Source organism: Vespula pensylvanica, chromosome 6 (assembly GCF_014466175.1).
Source record: "Vespula pensylvanica isolate Volc-1 chromosome 6, ASM1446617v1, whole genome shotgun sequence".
NCBI lineage: Eukaryota > Metazoa > Arthropoda > Insecta > Hymenoptera > Vespidae > Vespula > Vespula pensylvanica.
The window spans coordinates 2,163,196-2,179,552 of record NC_057690.1 but is presented as its reverse complement, the minus strand read 5'-3'; the positions used below and the strand labels follow the sequence as shown (position 1 = coordinate 2,179,552).

Here is a 16,357-nt window from a genome sequence, read left to right as displayed (position 1 = left end):
TCGCCCATTCGTTTCAATTTTAATCTTTCCGCTCATCTCAACTACTCGACAATGACGACTAGCTCGACAACGACGATAGCAAGAACGAGTAAAATAAAAGAAGAGAAACAAGGAGAAAAGAAAATAAAAAGAGACCCATTCGAAATGATTTCGTCCTGAGACCAGGAGGTCAACCTCATCGAAAAAGAAGGAGTATCGCGTTCCTCGAACTCGTCACGATAATTCGAACAGCTGCACTCGTACAGAGCACAGCTGTCGCTTCTTCCTATGAGTTCTGATAAGAGAAAACGTAGGAAAGTTCTAACGTTTATAGAGGTCATATTACAAAATGGAATCAAGAATGTCGCACCGATTGTCCTTCCGTCCTCCTTCCGACATCTATAAAGGTTTCCGATTCGCCAAATAGACGCCTACGATACGTTTAATACGATGCCCCTCACGTAGGCGCAAAGACTTAAATAAAAGAAGAGCTATGCCTCGTCAGCATGTTACTGCGAGTCACGATTCAACCAACCACCGCCTACCATCTTTAATATATTCGTTGCAAGTACATATATATATATATATAGTCTAACGTATGTATATATGTAATATGTATGTATGTATATATGTAAAAGTATTATCGGATTCTACTACTTTCAAATAATTTCAGGATAGAAAGAACGTAATAAAATTTTGATACGTTAATCTACGTCATACATGCGAGATATTTCTATGTAAAACATTTTTCTTGATATTAATTTTTTATTTATTTATTTATTTATTTATTTTTTTTTTTATATATATATTTAATTTTTATATTGGAAAAAACAGAGGATTTCCCAGCGAAATTTTTTAAGATGGAGTTAGTGATAGATATACGAGATGGTGATTATAAAAGTGGTCTAAGTAATTTGAGATATTAAAAGACATATTTTGTTTCATACGCTAGTTTTAAAAAGTTTTAAATTACCTAAAAGGATTATTTTTCAAGAATAAATATATACTTCCATTTTTTGTTTGCCAAGGGAGAAAAATAATTTTTTAAATAATTCTAATCGAACGTTTTAAATAATTCTATCGACGTAGAAAATATCTCTAAAAGGAAAATATCTGTAGAGGATTAAGATTATTTTTATTTTTGATTTCACATATATCAACGAAAGAAATTGGGTTTCATATTAAAAGTTATTTCGAGGACAAAAGATGAGTTACATAATTATAAACAAAAAAAAATCACAAATAAAAATTACATTAAAATTCTGTTGAAATTAATGTAAATGAAAATCGATAGAATAGTTATAACAAAAAATAAATATACATACATATATATATATATATATATTATAAAAAAAATATGCAACGTGGCAATAATATTTCCAATTTTCCATTCATAAAAAAACTTATATAAAATAGAAAAGAGAAATAATTTGGTATTCAGCTCTCTTAGTCCTTAAGATGTATGCGCATGAACGTGAAGATGCATTTTCTCAAAGAGAATATTATATTAAGTAATAGTATAATATTATACTAACTATTATCTAAAAAAATCTTTAATCTTTTTTGATTTTCATGAATTCCACAAAATTTTTCTCATAAATCTATGAAACAATATATTTAATGGAATCCTTCAAATTTTATAAAAATCAAATGATCTCATATAATTGTTATGAAAAAAATTTCAGCAAGATTCCTTTTTTCTTCCATAAATTCTATCTATTCCAACTATCAAAGATCCAAACATAAATGACATCGTTTCGAGAACAATAAAAATCAAATATACACATACACACACATATATACACGTACAATATTGCATGGAATTATTAAAAGGAAAAAAAAGGAGAACGTGCATGCAGCAGTGAAATTTTATATTCGAAACGTAACAATGTAACAGTAAATTTATCCCTGTGCGAGAATAAGCTTCTTTTTTTTATCACGTTTGTTCTTTTGTAACAAGAATCGTCGACGTGTGTATTCTAGTTAAAAATAACGAAAAAAAAAAAAAAAGAAAAAAAAAACGAAAGCAAGAGAGTAAATATAAAAAAAAATTCAATTAAATGAAAACGTAATGCACAATACTTCACGCGATTTCGAGATGAATGCAAGAACATTTGTGAATTATAATTCACGCATACGTACGAGCAATGCCCTAAAGTTTATGGTTTCATGCTCCAACATGCTTTATACGAATCTTTTATGCTTTTGTTGATAGATCTTTTTCTCTTCCCACCTTTCTTTCTCTCTCTTTACACTTTTATTAATTTTACTATCATTATCTTCAACTATTATGTACTGCAATCATTATTTTTATTACATTTTTACTTACTTTTATCTTTTTATATACGCAATATATTTTTTCTATACATAAAAAATTTTTTTTTCCTTTATCTCTCTCTTTTTTTTTCTATCGATGATTTAAAAAGCTTAAATAAATTAAATAAGTTTATCATAATTGTTGTTATTATTATTATTATTATTATTATTATTATTATTATTATTATTATTATTAATATAATGTAAAATACGTTTCTTTATTTACATTCTCTTTCTATATTAATAAAAAAATATACGTTCTTTCTTTTCTGTCGATGATTCGAAAAGCTTAGAGGAAGTAATAAGATCGTCACCAAGCGTTTAAAGAATGCAAAGTCGTGAGAAAAGGAGAGAATATAAATAGCTGCTAATATATAGCGTAAGCATTAGTTTAAATAAAATTTACATTCCGACGGCATTTACTCGCTTAAAATTCATAATACTAATGGAGCTCGCGATTTACAAAATCGCTTTGTGACATAGTAGAATACAGAAGGTGTTTAGGGACGCCATAAATTCGGGCTAATTCGTGACATTACGACTGTTAAGAGTAGGAAAATTTGTTACACACACACACACAGAGAGAGAAACATTGTATTCGACTAAGTACATTTATTAATCGAATTTTGTTACTTAATTAACGAATGATGTTCAGCATATGTAACGAGATGAGAAATTAACATCGTTTCGAATAATTTATAGCGATTTGTATGGATAATAGATATCTACATCTATAAATTTTGCAAAATAATACACACGTATTTTTACTTTTCTATTTTTTTTTGAAGTAGAAAATAATAATAAAAAAAAAAGAAAAGACAAAAGAAATAATAAAGATTGAAACAAAAAAGAAATTTGCGAAGCAAATACTTGGAATATACGAAACAATGCATTTGGAGTTCTACGAAAAAGTAAGTAAGGTAAATGACTTATGCTGTCGTGCAATCACGGAAGGCAGTACATATGTATCTTCAAGTGAGTTAGTTTTGAGAAAAACGCCTTCAAAGTTTACAATTGTTAAAAGTATTCTCTTTCTCTCTTTCTGACACACACACACACACACACACACACACACACACACACACACACAGTATGACAACAATAAGTTTTTCACAGTAACGTACGTATGGAAGAAAACAGTGACGTTCAAAACGCTACCTTTTATTCCTTTTATTGATACAAATCGTTTTTCTTCATGGTAGACTACCGTACCTAAAGTAAAGTAAATTTAATTTTTCCGAATAATATTTTATAAGATCTTTTCTTTTCCTTCTATTTTACTTCGTAACATGTGATAAAGTTTTTCAATACGAGTTCGACGGTATGAATAAGTCCAAACGACAAAAAATCCCAAAGATAAAAGCATTTTTTAATTGCACGACAATATAAACAGTAATATATTATGTACGATAACGCTGCAGAGTTTATTTCTTAAGTACTACTTTTATTTATTTGATAAATATTTTTGTATTAATTATTTATTAAATTTAATTAATGATAAGTATTTTGTAAAATAAACAATCAGTATAAATGAATATTCCAGATCATAAATAATTAAGGATCGGTATTACGTCTGGATTATGTAATTTGTATTACGTACTATTATTTTATTTAAAATATTTGCCATTTATTTAAGATGCTGATCAAATTCTTTTTTAAATAATAACTTCAAAATAAATAATAGCCAATTTAATACTCATAAGAAAGTCAGTCAAATCGATAATGATAAAGCGACGTAGTCCCTTTAAAAGTACCGTTGCCTTGTGCGTTACAATAATTATATATATACGGAGCGACGAATAATCCATTTAGTATACGTAGTGACATCGCGTCGTTGAACACTAAAACGATTAAAATATCTTTCATGAATGAAACGTATTCTCGTATTCGTTCGATTCATCGATGCAATCCTATTTTACTATGAACGAAACGAAAGACCATTGAAGGTAAAGCGATTGAATGATCAATTCTCCTCTCTTGTAATATGGGCAATAAATAGAAATCAATTATTCATTTTTTCAGACTTTTTCGTAGCAAATGTTTTTTTCTCTTTTTCTTTTTCTTTTTCTTTTTCTTTTTCTATTCAATTGGTAAAACTACCAACACTCTTTTAGAAACTTTTGATGTTACCTAAAAACTTTTGGCCTACCCTATGTACCATTCGAATATACTTTAAAACCATTTCGAACTTAATTATTCGAATTCCTTAACTAATTGTTCAAATTCTCAAACCTTAATAGTACACCGTGCTTTCACGGATGTTACGATGAGTTTCGTGCGTGTGTTTTATGTAAATTATGGAAATAAAGAATTTTCGTAATACCAGTTTTATGCACTAGAAATGCACGAATATTTCTATCTGTAGGTATCTGTTAAAGATGCATTCGACACGTATATGCATACATACATATTCATATGTAAATCGGATTTGTTCATGTATGTATTATACACGTATGTAAGCACACGCACACGTACACTCACATGTGTATACGTTGTACACGCAAGGTTCGAGGTTCGTTAATGGAGGCACGCTTGGAAAGAACATGCTGGGTTTCTGGCCTCCTAAAGAATCTTGTCCCGTATTACGCCTTTGATTAAAACTGATGGACTGTTGCCGAACGAACGAACGAACGAACGAACGAACGAACGAACGGTCGTCTCGTTCGTTCCCTTTTCTTCTGTACTGTCGACAACTTTCCAAGTTCATCTTTCTCTTCTGAATCTTCGCTAATATATATATATATATATATATATATATATATATATATAAAATTTCCTTTATTTTAATTTACACACACATGTATTTATATGTACATGTATAGCATAGACCAAAAGATGATTCGAAATTTTTTATGTGATTTTAGAGATCAAAAAATAAAGACATAGCTATTACTCTTTTTTAGACTAATTTGTTTTTCAGATTATAAAATTACTCTAACTTATAATTAAAATACAATAATGTAATGGGAAATTGATTACTATCTATTTGCGTCCGGCTGGAAATAATTCCTATTTAAAAAGAAATTATTTATAAATAAGTTAGTAAGTGTAGAGTTCTCTCAATCTGTTTCTTTCATCGGAAATCGATTAACGAAAGAATAAAAAAAAAAAAAAAAAAGAAAGAAAATGACGGAATACAATGAAAGACTGTGTGTCTGTGTATGTGTATATATGTATGTACATATGTAAGCAAGTACGTATGTACATCCGGGAAAACTATCGCCGTTAGCAGAATTATAAATTACATTGAACGTTTTACGCTTAATGCCCCAGAAAATTTAACAAAAGGTATAATCAAGTAAATGAGAGTAGCGTTTAATCATGTGGCAAATAAATGTAATTCGATTTGAAGAATTGGCAGAAGAGAATCTTAGGAATTATTTACCGAAAGATAGAGATCGAAATTGAATGTTAACGGATAAGTGGGAAAGAAAATTTTTTTAAATAAGAAAAACGAGTCATTTGCATTTTTCTATTGTCTTGAACTCAATGTTCAACATTATTATCGTTTCTCCGCAGTTTAAGAATTTTTTGGCCGACTTATAAATAGGGATCATCCTTATCGCCTGACACCAATGTTTATCGTCGTGTAATTTTTATTCGACGTGTATTTCTTATCGACAATTGAATAAATCATCATTGATGATCCATCCGATCGACAAACGACAAACGACATTCTTTCAAATCGTATTATTTACGATGGAATTTAAAGATATTACCTAATAGGATTGAAATTTACGAAATGAAATTATAATGAAAATGTAAAGAAAAAAAAAAAAAAAAAACAAATGATATAATTATAAAAATTTTTAATTTCATTGCCGTTTATCAGACTTTAAGCATTTTAATTTTGACGGAAGAGAGAGAGAGAGAAAAAATAACACCAATCTTGAATATTTTCTACGCGAAATAGAGTGTTTATAATTGTTTTACAATGTAAAAGGTATGGAATGAAAAAAAATGTGATTCACATAAGAAATGTATTACGATTAACTCGTGTGGAATAACGCGTATTTGGTACTACATACGTGAACGTATATATCCGGGCTCTCATCCTAAATAGGTAATTCAACCTCAATATCCACAGAAAGGAATTGCGCCGCGATGCACCAGAAAACTAGAATATATACTTGTAAACTTCGTGCTTTTTATCTATTCACGATTAAAACCTCGTGTAACTCGATTTATTATCGATTCGCCTAATACCGATTGACGTATTTCATTTTTCTCATTCTTTCTTCTGCTTTTTTTTTTTTGCATATTTCGAATATCATAAACATAAAGGAAGACAAATAGAGCGCTTAACTCTCATTTTATATGCAATTTTTTTTTTAACTTGCGTCGTATTTTATATACAAAATCTATATATATTATATAGATATAGATATGAACGAATAATCGATAGTTTTATTCCATAGCTTCGAGATATCCTATGTCTTTCTAATGCTGATGTAATCTCACGTTGATTTTCACATTCTCCTTCTTTCGAAAGTCCGCAAAATCATTAAGACAGATTTAAGACGAGATTCCGATCTTTCATTACGTAAAATAAAATGTGTATCTAATAATTATAATTATTTATCCCGATTACAATTATTCACCAAATCAAGAACAATATTATTATAGTAAATCTTCATTAATATGGCTGCCAATTTTATATCGACAGTAATAATCCTGCCAATAGTACCAATCTTATGAAAAAAGTGATTAAAGAAAACGTGATTATTTTTGGTCTTTTTTTTTGTTTTTATTATTATTATTTTTTTTTTTTTTTTCGAGAAACGCAGTATACGCTTAACATACCTTATTTCTTCGTCGACAGAGAACACGCACGCACACATTTATTCGCAGAGACACGTATAGAACGGCCAACCCCCTCCAATATACCTATCGATGTGTTTGTGTCGAGGCCCATATATAGGGCCTCTTTCCTCGGGCGCGAGCTTACAGCATCCGCGACTTCTACCGCGAGTGAATCAAATCGTATTGCCTGCTCCAACCACGAATTTGCCTTTCGGAAAGAATTATCTTATTTCTTAGTGCTTTTATCGTGTTTTTTCATCCATCGAGTATATATTCACAACATTGCGTATAAACAGATATATATATACATATACATGCATATACATATCATGATGTTTTTTTTAAAAGTAAGATAATCAGGCGATGTGAAATAGACATTTAAATTTTTCATTCGCTAAAATCGATTTATGAAGTACAAAAGAACTTGTTGGAGAGAACTTTTCAATGATCTTTCTAATTCCTATTGATTTTCGTAAATACGAAATAATATAATTATTAAAATCTAACGTGTATAAATTTCTTCGTGATTAAATTAGTTTAATAAAAACGAGAGACGTGAAAGGAAAAACACGAGTTGGCCTGGTAGTTCTCTTTTGGTTGGTGTACACGAAAGTAAAGGGGTCTCCCAGGAGTGGTCCGTTCGTCGAAGAACAGTGCATCATCGTCTTCTTGAAGGGATACCGTTCGATCAAGAAAGATCGACGAGCTTGTAAAAAAACAGTCAGTCGATTATCGTCTAGAGAACGCCCGGTTTACTGTGTATGCTGGCTCACATTCAACGTGTGTGCTCTCGAGGAACTCTGGTCGTGTAAAAAACTTGACTCAGTCGGCGAACGATGATTAGTATGAACGAAACGAGAATGGTAACTCGGAAGAGCTTTAGTCGATAGAAATAATAATATTGTGATGCCGTTTCATCGAGAAACAACGAAGTGGGATTGGAAATTGTGTTATTAAAAATTTGAAGGGTTTATCGAAAAAGGAAAAAGATAACGATAACAACAACAAAAAATTGGTGTAGCAATTATTCGTTCATTAGCCTTATCACGATCCATTTATTATTAAAAAAAAAAAAAAAGAAAGAAAAAGAAAGTTACTGCATCATTCCGCATAGAAGCGAGTGTAAACGGGTTAAAATACGTGAACATATTAAACGAACACATAAATACGTCCGCACAGAGTGCGTAATATACACACAAGTGCGTAAAGAAAAAACGTCTGCCAATAATGCAGCCCTTCAGGAACTCGTGCTTCTTCTTCCACCATTCGACTGGTTTCACGTGCGCAAGGCTACTGTGGCTGCTATCGTTCATTGCGATCTTCGTTCCTGCTATCCAACAAGATCATCGTAACAGCCACCAATTTTCAGGTACTCAACAATGCGGGGAAAACGACTTCAAGTGTGTCAGCGGCAGGTGCATACCTGGGATATGGCATTGCGACGGGGAAAAGGATTGTGACGACGACTCTGATGAAGATCCGAATATTTGCAGTAAGTTTTTCTTTGATTTCTTTCGTATCATACTCATCATACATCGTTCTTTCTATTTTTCAAATCGATTACGTTAAAATCGTAAATTTCTTTTCTTCGCGAAAAATTTCCTTCTTCCTGTTATTTCTTTCCATTTATTTTCTTTTTCTCTCTTTTCTCTCTCTTCATCGCTCTTTTTGTCTTCTTTATATTTAAGAAATAAAATATACGGCGTATGCATAATGAACGGTACAAAATACAAAAAATTATATATACTTGCGTACTTGATGTTTTCTTTGAAATTGATTCATAGCTTTCAATATCGTGTAGCACCGATGATAAGTGTTCATATTCCGAAATTTCACGTGTTCCGATGGTCATTCTCAAAATTTGCAAATAGCTATCTAAAATCGAAAAATTTACGATGTACTTTGGTTTTTTGTCGACTTTTTTCTTCTTTCTCCTTTTTTTTTTGTTTCTTTTTTGTCGCTTTATCAAAATTTACAATATTCACGTAAATCGATTAAAATTGGACAACTTGTGGAAATAACGTGCTTATCCGTAGAGAGAGAGAAAGAGAGAGAGAGAGAGAGAGAGAAAATGTCGAAATTTGAAAAGGATGTTGTTTTATTGGGATTGCATTACATTCGGCTTAAACGGGACACGAAAATCCTCTCGTATTTTATGGTAATTGTATCGGTTATTCTATCGGGAGCACCGTCGATTCGAATTTGATCGTTTCCCTTTTCTGTATTCTCGCGAATAAAATTCGTTTTCTCTCTCTCGTTTTTTCCCTTTCTCGCTCTTTCTCTTTCTTTCTTTTTCCTCGTTACTTCCATACATTTACTTTTGATAAAAACAAAAGGAAAGAAAGGAAAAAAAGAAGCTCGATCAAGAAATTTGAAAACGTCGTTCGGAGTAGTACACGTTTCACGAATTTCTTGCTACGGAGACTGCGGTATGTGAAAGTGCAACTTTAACGACCGGTTTTACGCAGGTGAAGCAGCATACATACGTACGCACTTACGTACGTACACTGTCGTTGAAAAGTTTTTAGAAATAACACGAGAAATATTTTTAAATATATTTAGTTCAAAACAATAATCCGTCACTATATCTCGATACTCTATCATATTCTATACATATATATGATAATCTCGAAAAGTCAAACTTTACTTTATTTTATATAAATCAAATGCAAAAATGTAAATATTTGATTATAATTAAATGCATCATATTCAAAATCTTTTTGACTCAGGTATTTTGTTTTTCGCGAGTAATTGAGAACCACTGCGGTTTTGATAAAAACTTGTTTACTGCATATAATTATAGTAAAATCGAATGTCGATAATGGATTTGAGAATTTGGTTACAAATAGATAGTAATTTTGTACGGTAAAATTGTACTGCATATCTATAATCCATATTTTTAGATACATATATATATATATATATATATATATATATATATATATATGTACGTACGTACGTACATACGTATGTATGTATATAACAATATATACATATAATAATACCGTGATCGTTTTTAATAGAACGAATATACAACGATCGATTTTTCGACTTATTCAATGAACCTTCTATAAAACCGAATCTACTCTACATATGTATATCGAATACGATCGCACATGGACAATTTAAAAATGTTCGTATAATTTTATAAAAGAATAGACAAAAATATCTTTAAAATATTGCGATAAGAGAAAAAGAAAAAACAGAAAAATTGAAGTAGACATTAAAAAGTCTTCATTAGAATTTTTTAATTTTTTCAACGTGAATTACAATTAAAATCAAATTCAAGCAATTTCGAGGACTGATATTATTGGCTCGTTAATATAGTATAACAAAGAGATCCTGTTTATCTCAGCGATTAATTTAATATGTCGTCAGCATAGTTAAACAACTGTCAGGCCATGTAATATGATCCGAGTATCCAATCGTTTTTAATAACTTTCGTTTGTGCTTATCCATGTGAAATCTAAAACAATGGAAATATATACTATGCTAATATGGACTATCAAAGGTTAATGCATATTTCAATGCACGTAAGTATATAGAAGCAGAAGAGTAAAGGAGGGCAAGACGGAAGGAGGAAGTTTGTTAACTCGGTTACTAGAGTTTTACAAAATTCTTGGCAAAAGTTATATCTTTTAATATCATCAAAGATGATAATCTTTGTACTATAATAATAATAATTCACGAATCAAATACGATTAAAACCTCTTGGAAACACTGCCACGAGGATCATCTCTTTCTCTCTCTCTCTCTCTCTCTCTCTCTCTCTCTCTCTCTCTCTCTCTCTCTCTCTCTTTACACACATATGTTCATTTGCTTCGTTTCATATCGATATTATATCGTAATTGACTTTCGAAGAAAGTCGTTGTATTTGCGTGTGTCTGATGAAGACGCTCATAAATTAACCTAATATAAAATTGAATGTGACGCACGAAAAGAGCCACGAACATGCAACAACGAGGAATTTCAATGCAGTTCAGGGGAATGCATACCAAATAACTGGGTATGCGATCATCAAAACGATTGTCAGGACAGCTTGGATGAGAAACATTGTAACAGTAAGTTTTAAGTGTTGAAATATTTTATCGTAGGAAGCACGGACGAAGGAACATGGAGGAGGAGGAGGAGGAGAAGGAGGAGGAAAGAAATCAATACGAAAATCAAAGCGAACGTGACGAACATAATTCTTTATGTGTAGCGTAAAATAAAAAAAGTAATACTTTTCTATATTTTATCGTCTATTCTATAATCTATATGCTTCGTATTAAAAGAAAACGTGTTGTATAAAAAAAAAAAAAAAAGAAAAAAAAATGTAAATTCATCGTGAAAATTAGAGAAAAAGAAAAAAGAAGTAATAAAACAGAATGAAATAATAATTGAACACGACGATTCATTTGGATTTTTTCTACGAATAGAAAGAACGAATTCTTTTTTGTCAAAAAGAAAATAATAATAATAATAATAATAAAGGCGAGAAAATAACCTACTAACGACTAACAAAGTTTGTTAGTCGCATGTAGCGCGCGCGTAATTCAAATCACGGTTAACCATGTATAGCGTGAATTTTTTGTCAACTTTTAGGAACGAATAATTGCACCGCAGAACAATTTACTTGTCGTTCGGGAAATGGCGAATGCGTTGCATTAACATGGATGTGCGACGACAATCCAGACTGTTCGGATGGCTCGGACGAAGCTGAATGCAGTAAGCTTTCGCACGTGGGCCATGCTTTCTGTATTTGTGTTGTTGTTTCTTTCTCGTTTTGCTCAGCTTACTCCCCTTGGCACTTCTCTCTCTCTCTCTCTCTCTCTCTCTCTCTCTCTCTCTCTCTCTCTCTCTCTCTTTGTTTTATATAGTCGTACGTTGGCAGCTTTGTAACCATTGCATGTTGCACGTTGCACGATAATTAACGTTTGTTGCAGATATCCCGACTGAACTTTTTTGAACTTTCTTTTTAGTACCATGGATGCGTTTCAACAGGTCCCTTTAGCGCAATTTACATGCAAACAAGATCGTGCGCTGTTTTATGCTTTCGAGTTTCATAAAGACGTTTTTTCTCTCTTTCTCTCTTTTTCTGTCGCGTAACAAGCATGTATGTATCAAGAGGTTTTAAGTACTTTCTTTCTTCTCTTTTGTACTCTAGAGACTCTCGTTTCTCTTTCGATTTTACCGCTCATAATTCTTCCGAATAATCGACCGCATGTGATCTTAACATTTTTACAACGTGTTATGCCAAATATATTCATTATACAACATATATACATTCATCATATATATATACATGCATACGTACATATATGTACACATATATTTATATTCAATGGCTTCGAGATAAATAAATCCGTTTTAATTTGAGCATGTTTCGTAGAGTAAGTTTGCTTTGGTTCGTAAAAGTTATTTTTCATTTAATTTTTATTTTTGTATTGTATAAACATTTGGTGTTTCATTTAATCTAATATTTTTTAACGATCTATAAGGTATACGAGGTTTATATCGTATAATCAAATTAATATCAAATATTAGACTTATATTATATATAGAATTAGTAAATATTCATTCTCTATATATGGTACCTTATCTACATATTTCATGCATGATTTCCTTGGGTTGTATTGCTTATAGCATCGTCCGATTTCTTATTTAATTTTATATTATGTGCATCGTTCAGTTATATATTTTTATTTTTAAATCTCTTTTGTTTTATTTCGAAAATTTGATTTCTTTCCTTATCTTATATGTTATTATTTAATATTTTTAAAGAAAGATTAAATTCATTATATAAATGATATAACAAATTTAACTTTAAATAAATAAATAGTAGGCATTATTAATAATAAATATTAATATAGTGTTTAAATACTTGATATAAATACATTTGTATTTATACCATTATGTATTTGTTTATTAAACAAGTAACTTAATAAATATCGTATTTTAGTTATAGTTATATATTAATTATATATTAGTTATATAGCTAACTTCTGTTTTTATTTACTCACTATTTTATTATCTTAGATGATACTTGTCGATCCGATGAATTCACATGTGCAAACAAGCATTGCATCCAACAACATTGGGTCTGCGATCATGACGATGATTGTGGGGATGGCAGCGATGAAAAAAATTGTAGTCCAACTACATGCAGTCCTACTACAGAATTTGCTTGTTCAGAAAACTACTGTATCACAGCACAATGGAGATGTGATGGTGATTATGATTGTCCTGACCATTCTGATGAAATTGGTTGTAAGGTACAATTCTAAATCTTTTCTAATAAAATTTATACTACATGATATAATGATATTTATTATTTTACATACTATTTGACATAATAACCTAATTTATTCAACAATACAATAAGCTGTTTTTTTTTTTTTTTTTTTTTTTTTTTTATAAGGGAATTACATCTGGACAGAGACCAAACCATTGTGATAAGAAAGAATTTAACTGTGATGATGGTGTTACTTGCATACATCAAACATGGGTATGTGATGGCGATAAAGATTGTCCAAATGGTGCAGATGAATCGCCACAAAGATGTCATAACATTACTTGTAGACCTGATCAATTCCAATGCGAAGATCGCCGTACATGCATACCAGGTAATGTATAGAATATAAATAAGGAAGTTAAATGTTTTATATAGAATTTAATAATATTCAACTTGGCATATTTAGGTCATTTATATTGCAATGATAAAGCCGAGTGTTCTGATGGGAGTGACGAAAAGAATTGTACAATGAAAGCTGCTGTATGCAATCCATTAACACAATTTGAATGCAGTGAAGCTTCGTGCATTCCCATCGAAAGTGTGTGTGATAAGAAAATGGATTGTCTCAATTGGGAGGATGAACGTGCTGATCTTTGCAATGTAGATGAATGTGCCAAAAATAATGGTGGATGTTCACAATTATGTATTGATCTTCCTATTGGCTATCGTTGTGATTGCAAAGCAGGTTACAAGTTGATTGACAATCGAACCTGCGATGGTAAGAAAAATAAATGAAATAGAAACGCATATATTTAGACAGATAATAAATGAAAATATTTATGTTATAGATATTGATGAATGCTTAGAGCCAGGAAGCTGCTCTCAATTTTGTCGAAATGAGAAAGGAACGTTTAAGTGTAATTGTGCTCCTGGTTATCTAAAAGATCCCAAGAATTTAACACGTTGTAAGGCAGCGGAAGGTCATGCCAGCCTTCTTTTTGCTAGGAGACATGATATTAGGAAGGTAGCTTTGGATCGTCAAGAAATGACGGCGATTGTTAATAATACTAAAATGGCAACAGCTTTAGACTTCGTCTTTCGAACGGGTATGATATTCTGGAGCGATATTACAGAAAGAAAAATTTATAAGTAAGTGTATGAACATTTTTTTTCTTGTTTATATTATCGTTAAGAATATTAGTTAAACTTCAAAATGATTTAGAGCACCAATAGATGAAGGGAATGATCGTACGGTTGTAATCGAAGATGATTTAACCACATCGGATGGATTAGCAGTAGATTGGATATATAGTCATATATATTGGACCGATTCTGGAAAAGATACAATAGAATTAGCTAATTTCGAAGGAAACATGAGAAAAACTCTTATTAAAGATCGCATACAAGAGCCACGAGCTATCGCCCTAAATCCTTTGGATGGTTGGATGTTTTGGACTGATTGGAGCGACGAAGCTCGTATAGAGAGAGCCGGTATGGATGGTTCTCATCGTTCAGTAAGTTTTTCAATTAACATAGTATTTAGGTCTTTAAATAATTAAATCTATAAAATTGGTAACAGTAATACCGTCATGATATGTTAATAAAATTGTAACAGGTTATCATCGGACACGACATAAAGTGGCCAAACGGATTGACTTTGGATTTAATTGGTAAAAGATTATATTGGGTAGATGCTAAACTTAATTTTATAGCATCTTGTAACTATGATGGTTCAGGAAGACGAACAGTTCTTTATTCAACAGAAATGTTGAGACATCCATTTAGTATTACAACTTTTGAAGATTATGTTTATTGGACAGATTGGGATAAAGAAACCATATTTAAAGCAAACAAATTCACTGGCAAAGATGTAGAGCTTGTTACATCTGTAAGGTCACCTCAGCAACCAATGGTGGTACACGTGTATCATCCATATAGGCAACCTGATGGAATGAATCAATGTCAGGCTGTTAATGGTCATTGCAGTCATTTATGTTTACCTGCGCCTAAGATTAATTCAAGATCTCCACTTCTTAGTTGTGCATGTCCAGATGGACTGAGGTTGCTATCTGATGGGCTAATGTGTGTAGAAAATGGTAAGGGATGTAAAAATCTATTTTTAGTTATTAGTATATTGAATGTCTTAAATGAAATAGCATGAACAATTACTTTGATAAATGAAATGAATTAAGAGCAATTGCATGATTATTAAGATATTTGAAATTTATTATTCATGATGCAAGATCTTTAGAAATGTTCTATAGCTATTTATTGGTATGTATGTCATTTAATGGATGATATATATATATATATATATAAAAATAGAAAAAGTTGAAATAAATTTAAACTTGATTAAGTTACTTAATATTTTACTGCAACTCTTTATACATTTAATTTATATCTGTTTTATTATATTCATTTGCATTACTGTTGCATGAATATGGAATATTGCAGTAACTACTACCGTAGCACCAACAACACAACAAAGTGCTAAACCATTTCATAAACTTGAACTTCAGAACATTACAACAACTACTCGTAAGTATATCTTGCATGCTCATATATGTAATCATTGTTACATCACACTTTTGTGTATCATATATTACACTTTTGCATTATTAATGATATAAAGTAGATTATTTTTTTTTTGTTTCTTAATTAAAGCAATTTTCTGTTAACATAGTTCATATCTATATATTTTTTTTAATTTTATAAATGTATTACTTCTAGATCCAATAACCTCGATGGATAATGGAAAAAATGATTCTGCAAGTGAGTCAACAGATCCTGGTCTAGTTGCTGGTATTGTTATAGGCGTGGTATCTTTAGGCCTATTATTACTTGCATTAGTGGCAGTATTATGCTATAGGCATTATCTTCATCGTAATGTTACAAGTATGAACTTCGACAACCCTGTATATAGAAAAACTACTGAAGATCAGTTTAGTCTCGAAAAGAACAGATTTCCCCATCCTGCTGCTACAGTCGGAGAAGAGGTACATATATTTATATATTTATTTATTGTTAAAATTGTGATGTTAAATT

General features: G+C 30.9%; 1 protein-coding gene and 1 long non-coding RNA gene across 6 annotated transcripts in view; one reads left to right on the top strand and one right to left on the bottom strand.

Annotated features, from left to right (window-relative positions):
* The window catches only part of LOC122629936 (very low-density lipoprotein receptor-like), a 28,732-nt gene that overhangs the window by 11,215 nt on the left and 1,160 nt on the right, over positions 1–16,357 (top strand). The window contains exons 3-13 of one of the 5 annotated variants that reach the window (XM_043813874.1): positions 8,468–8,590; positions 11,040–11,159; positions 11,683–11,805; positions 13,117–13,352; positions 13,499–13,703; positions 13,779–14,090; positions 14,161–14,461; positions 14,535–14,826; positions 14,928–15,408; positions 15,767–15,850; positions 16,043–16,308. In XM_043813874.1, the coding sequence (XP_043669809.1) occupies positions 8,468–8,590; positions 11,040–11,159; positions 11,683–11,805; positions 13,117–13,352; positions 13,499–13,703; positions 13,779–14,090; positions 14,161–14,461; positions 14,535–14,826; positions 14,928–15,408; positions 15,767–15,850; positions 16,043–16,308 (2,543 nt within the window). The remainder of the gene's footprint in view (positions 1–8,467; positions 8,591–11,039; positions 11,160–11,682; positions 11,806–13,116; positions 13,353–13,498; positions 13,704–13,778; positions 14,091–14,160; positions 14,462–14,534; positions 14,827–14,927; positions 15,409–15,766; positions 15,851–16,042; positions 16,309–16,357) is intronic. The other 4 variants (XM_043813875.1, XM_043813877.1, XM_043813876.1 and 1 more) reach the window with 4 other exon arrangements.
* LOC122629956 lies at positions 10,848–12,137 on the bottom strand. The gene is made up of 2 exons (XR_006327378.1): positions 11,889–12,137; positions 10,848–10,894 (listed from the first exon to the last, which is right to left on the bottom strand). It is a non-coding gene; the product is annotated as an uncharacterized LOC122629956 (long non-coding RNA).